Below are 6317 nucleotides of genomic sequence, written 5' to 3'. Positions count from 1 at the left end.
ATATATATATATATATATCAGGTTGATTTTCATGACTCTTTGAACATGTTTTATCTCATGCCGTTGCAAATGTGTAAAAAAACCCTTTGTTAAAGAACAACAAATGAACATGGATTTAGTACAAAATGAACGAAAAATTAACATTGGATTAGTATACATAAACGACTGAAGAATTTATGTGTTTCAATTGCCTATAGATATGTAATTACATTTGAAAAAAAAACAAAAAACAAAAAAAAAAAACAAAAGAAAGAAAGAAGAAAAACGGGCTCTTCAAATTTAGCTCTTATCTCCACAATGCCTTCCTAAAATCTCTTGTAAGTCCTGAGGTCTGCAAGGAACCACAAGAATACTGGTTTGTTCGAATCCGTATTCTTCCTCAGCTTGTTCAAGTAGTCTCAGAAACGCAGGGCTACTTAAGTACTTAAGCTTAACAACAAATCTCCTTTTCTCATCGCCCTTCACCGCCAAGACCGGGAAATGCTCTTCCTTCACATCATCTGGTACTGTCATTGTCACTTCCAGTTCTTCTTCATCAAAATCACTGTCTTCGGCTACTCGGGATGCTGCTAAAAGCGATAAGCGCTTTCGCAGTTTTCCCGTGAATTTCCAAAGCCTAGGGAAAGCTGAAGCTCTTTCTTCTCCGTAGTAATTTTGAGTACACATGATTGTTGACGATAAACTAATTAAACAAGCTTCTTATGATTTGAAAGTTGGGATGGTTCTCTCTTTGTTCCTTGTGATGGACATTTTATAGCGTCTTCTTGAGTTATATGAACAGTAACATGAAAGAAATTTGACTGTGGTCCAATTATCACTCAATAATTTATTTTTGTCTCACTTGTACTCTTAGTTGCACGCGGTAGACACGCGGTATTCTGAACACACATTTTTTCACAAGTAGGTGCCAAAAAAGAAAAATTCTCTGTATATGATAATATAAAAAGCAAGATATTTGTAGGCTCCGTTTATTTCACTGATTTGAGTTTAGAATTCGAGTTTTGCTACAGTAAAAAGTTCTCAGAAATAGTCACATCTAACTTTTTTGCTACAGGAAAAAAACTCTCATAAAATCACATCTCAACTCGAATTAAAAACACGAATTAACGAACTAAACAGACTCATAAATTATGAGCTTAACTACATAAGTTAATTATCTTATATTGTTGTGCCATAGAGTCTACAGTTTAAGAATGTTGTGCATTACACTAGTACTGACCTTATCTTATATTGGATGAGGAGAGAGATGTCTCAATTTAAAAGGATGAATTAACACGACATGCCATGAATTACAACACGACAGTATGACTTGCGACAACTGGAAAGACAGGTCCTTGAAAAAAGAAAGCTTGTAGCTCTTTCTTTCCGTAGTACTTTTTGGCAGACATTGTTGAAAAGACTAAACAAGCTCATCATTATTTGAAAGTTACCACATTTCTCTTATCTTATGAAATTTCTCTGGCGCCGATGCGAGATATTTTGCATGTAGTCGTCAGAACACGTTATTCAGTGCTGTATTTTTGTCTCACCTGCACTTACTTTCTCGGTAGTCACTGAAAACAAATTAAAATTCTTTAGAAAGAATAAGAAATAGTATTTTTAGTGTCGTACCATAAGATATGTGGGAGTGAGCTGAAGTAAAAAAAAAAAAAAAAAAAAAAAAAAAAAAAAAAAAAAGAAAAGAAAAGAAAGTTTATTGTGGCACCGTAATCTACAGTCTACAGTTCGATATTTGCCCTATTGTGGAACCGTACGCTTCTTGTTAGAATTCCATAAAATTTTATCGAACAAGAAATGTGTGTTAGTTGGAATAAGACGCTGTAATTCTATATTACCGAGAGTAATAAAATCATCGAAAAGAAATCAAACAAAAAACAAACACGTTAAATCTGCCATTTTTAGTAGTGAAGAGGTTCATTTCTACGTGAGATTACATCCACTTTAAACCGCTGCAATAACACATTATAATGATGAAGTTTACATGAGAAAATCACATACTTGACAATTCTTTGCATTTTCTCTAACCTCTCTAATGATTCGAAAATCTACACCCCTCCTTTTATAATGAAAGTCTAGGCAACCTGCTTTACAAGTCTGAATTTCTCCGTGTAAGGCAATAATTATAAGAGTATAATAGACTCCACAACTTAACAACAGGTTTTTTCTTTCTTTTTTCTAAGCAGAATTCCCATTATCCCGTATATTCACAGAGTTTTCTGCTATTTTCTTAATAATATCAATTTCAAACTGCATGGAAAAGGGATGAGGTTGTAGTAATTGAAGCTAGTAATACATGGCAATCTATAATTTCTTGAAAGAAGCTGTAGGCTCAAATAATTGGTCTCAGGTAAAATACTTCCAAAAGTGGATACTTATCAAGATTTCTCTCATTTTCTACTCACCAATTTTTTAGGATTTTATGAAGCTGAATGTGTATTATTTTTAGTTATCATCTGAGCCTGCGTACTCAATTCATATCCATAATTCACAATTGTCTCTTATATATCTGCACAATGTCTTTCTAAACTCTTGTGTAATTCGTCGGGGCTGCAACGAACCACAAGAACTCCGGTTTGTTCGAATCCGTATTCCTCCTCAGCCTGTTCAAGCAGTCTCAGAAACGTATGGCTATTTAAATACTTGAGATTAATTATAAACCTCTTTGTCTCAGAACCCTTCATTGCCAAGACTGCAAAATGTCCTTCCTTCACATCATCTGGTACTGTCGTTGGCACATCCAATTCTTCTTCTTCTTCGAAAGCACCTAATTCTTTGGCAGCTGATAAAAGCGAGAAACGCTTTTGCAGTGTTCCCATGAAAAGCCGAAGCCTAAGGAAAGACGTTGAGGCTCTTTCTTCTCCGTAGTACTTTTGGTTACACATGATTGTTGATGATAAGACTAAACAATATTAGCTGCCTATGATTTTGAAACTTGGGATGGTTCTCTTTGTTATTTGTGATGGAGATTTTGTGGTGGCTTTTTTGAGGGATATGATTAGTAACATTAACAAGCAAGAAAATATCACATGGGGTCCAATAAGAGAAAAACTGAAGCGGTTGTTGAAACTTATCACTCAATGATGTACTTTTGTCTCCCTTGTGATCTTAATTGCACACGGAAATTAGACGCGGTATTATTCAGAACACATTTTACTTGGCATGGTAAAAAATAAGTTCTCTGTACATAGAACACTATAGAAAGCAAAGTATCTTTGAATGAGCTGAACTACATAAGTTAATAGTTATCTTATTGTTGCTTTATGATCTACACTTTACACTTGAATTTTGTGCACTTTTGAGCTTCTTGATAGTTTGATTATTTGCATTACTTGATTGCAGAGCTCAATTGGTGTCTAGTTCTTCATTCTTTCTCCCTCTCTCTCTTAGCTTTTATGTTTGTGTTATTTCCTTAGATTTGAGATTGTATGATGGTCAGGATTCTTGGTTTATCTATTGTTTTTGTTACGCAATTCTTGATGTTACTTCTAGCTAAACTCTTTAGAGTTAGGGGTTTGACGTAGTTTTATCGTTGTTATGTTTTGAATATTCTAATGCTTGTTAATGAATTTTCACTTGAATTCATTTGTGTTTCTCTATGTTAATTAATGTTCTAATTTGTGTTTTCATAAATTAGAGATATAGATGTGTGGAATTAGGTTCAGGAGAGTTACTTTCACATGTTGGGATTTGGCAAACACAACCTAGAGTTAGTTGAGTTCAGGAGGCCAATTAATTTAGTTGAGTTCGGGAGGCCAATTAATTTGGGTAATCAAGATTGGGTTTACTTATTGGATACTTGATTCGGTTAGGCTAATAGGGATATTGCTTAATTGGTTTTGCATACTATTTTACTTGACACTCAGGAGAGGGAGTGAAATTACCTTTGAAAATTTAAGATTAATGAATTGATCGTGAAACTAATTAACAAGCTTAAGAATCAGACTAGCATAACTCCATAGAATGAAATTGAACCCCTAGCCGTCTTAATATCATAAGAGTTCTCTTTGATCCCTTTTGTCTTCTAATTGCATTTTACTTGCTTTGTGAGTTTCATTTTATTGCTTTAATTACTTTATTTACTCGAATTTGATTGCCTAGATAAAATTAGACTTATTGTAGTTGTGGTAGTTAGTTTGATTTGTAAAAATTCAATCATTGTGAGATGATATTCAACAATTTGTCACTATATTACTTGTTACAAACTGGTACAGTTGGGAGCACACACATCACGAAATATATATTCGCAACACTTATCTTTTTGACCCTTTAGGCTTTTAGCTACACAAGTATTTTCAGATCGTGGATGTCTTCTTAATTTAAGAGGACAAAATGTAGTCATACTTCAAAATGACCACTGCTTGTGGAAACGACAACATCTTGAGAAACAACAGCAATTTCAACGATCACCGCACAAAAACTATTCATGCAGCAATGTTGGAGTGCATTGTTATTTGTTATGTATTGGGACAGGATTGCTATCAAAACTTTGGCAAGTGGAGAGAACTAGCCTTTGCTGCTGACCCCGATTTTGGCAAAAGGACTTGTATTTTTATGGAAAGAGAATTAATTTTCGAAAGTGAGGGCTTTAGTTGATGGACATTTCGCGTTATTTTTCCATTCATTTGGCTGGAAAGTGTTCACATTTTTTTTTTTTTTTTTGGGTTCTCTGATAATGTCAACTAGAAAGATAAGGTGGATCACTTTTGTTCCCTTACTAACTAGTTGTGTTTGTTTTGCAGGTTCACTGCATATTCTATTAGAAATGTCAACTTCAATTAATTGGGTTCCCTTAGTGACATATTTTTTGCATAGTTTGAAATGTAACCAAGGATGAAAATATCAATATTTACATAAATATCGGTACTTAAATTTTACATAAATATCGATATCAGCAGAAATTGATGTAAAAAACAGAAATTCATACTAAAACACACTATTTTCAAATGAGACTTTAAAAACCTTAAAATATATAATAATACATTATTTAGATGAAACTCTCAATCAAAATACTAATTATTTGATAAATATGCAAGGTAAAGTGTAATCAAAATACCATAAATAATAAGCACATGTTTAAAAATTAAGTAAAATAGTTGAAGGTCAACATAATACATATACCATACATATATGGTTTCATACATGATGATAAATTATCAATATCAAAAGGATCTTTTAGGAGGGTGGAAGGTATTGTGAATACATTCTTACTTTAAACAATATTGATACAAAAACATAGAGTTTGAATAGTTTATTATATACTTTTGGACATGCCATATTTTTTAGATTTTTTATAAGTAAAATAATATATATAAAGTTGCAGAAATTTCTATGGAAATTTACCGATACGTACAGGGATTTTTCTTAAATTTTTATGATATTCGGTCATTTAACACTACGTTTTACTTGGAAGAAATTTTTGTGAAAATTTCGATATTTAGGGAAATACCTGAGGAAATTTTAAGATATTCTGCGGAAAAAATACTACACCCCTATTTCTATATTAGTACTTCCAAAATACGAAATTTCTGCGAAAATATCTGTAAAAATGTCGATATTTTCATACCTTGAATGTAACATATCAAAGTTCTTTTGTGAAGTCTGGAGGAAATATGCTTATATTTTTTATGCATGTCAATTGTACAACTTAAGTAAACGACTGAGTTTCAGAGCTTTCGTAGAGATGACTGGGCCAAGAGTGGGGTTATCTTACGTCAATGCAAATGTGAGGAAAGCATTGCAACCGCTAGCACACTTGACAAACGACATCACATGAATAGACGACATGAACGGTAATCAGCATTTAATCGATAACATAGATCAAAATACGACATTCATGTCAGAAACGACAACAAAACCAAAAAAGCCAAAAGAACTAAATTACAACAGAACAGAGAAAACTTTGGACAATCTTGGGAACGACATTAAAGCATAAACGAGAAAAGTAGGATTGAATAACATAAAAGGAAAAAAAAAAATTGAAAAATTGACAACAATAACACTGCAATATTCTTTGAAATGACAGCAATATAAAAAAAATGACATAAGTAAAGCAGATGATAAGAATCGGCAAAAAGGATTTAAAAAATGAAGAGAAAAATTTAAAATTGAGAAAAACGGCAGAAAAAGAATAAACGACATAAGAAAAAAAAACACAGACTTAGAAAACGACAAAAGTATTAAAATTTTTGAGTTTTTGATAATATTAAAATGGTATCTCAACGTTTTTAAAAATATATTTTTGGTACCATGAAGTTGATTTTTGAGACGTAAATTGACATTAGTACTCTTCTATTTAATTAACCAAAAACTAATAAATC

General features: G+C 32.4%; 2 protein-coding genes across 2 annotated transcripts; both read right to left on the bottom strand.

The window, feature by feature from the left end:
• Positions 1-265: 265 nt before the first annotated feature.
• On the bottom strand, positions 266-707 carry LOC21385757 (auxin-responsive protein SAUR32). The gene has a single exon (XM_010088352.2). It carries the CDS (start codon positions 664-666, stop codon positions 280-282), a length of 387 nt encoding a protein of 128 aa, XP_010086654.1. The 5' UTR covers positions 667-707; the 3' UTR covers positions 266-279.
• A 1468-nt stretch (positions 708-2175) lies between these two features.
• Positions 2176-2882, bottom strand: LOC21385756 (auxin-responsive protein SAUR71). The gene is made up of 2 exons (XM_010088351.2): positions 2559-2882; positions 2176-2247 (listed from the first exon to the last, which is right to left on the bottom strand). Exons 1-2 carry the CDS (start codon positions 2880-2882, stop codon positions 2176-2178), a joined length of 396 nt encoding a protein of 131 aa, XP_010086653.2.
• Positions 2883-6317: the final 3435 nt, after the last annotated feature.

Source organism: Morus notabilis, unplaced genomic scaffold (genome assembly GCF_000414095.1).
Source record: "Morus notabilis unplaced genomic scaffold, ASM41409v2 Scaffold3737, whole genome shotgun sequence".
Classification (NCBI taxonomy): Eukaryota; Viridiplantae; Streptophyta; class Magnoliopsida; order Rosales; family Moraceae; genus Morus; species Morus notabilis.
Note: the sequence above shows the minus strand (reverse complement) of the source record. Positions and strands in the feature narration are given on the sequence as shown.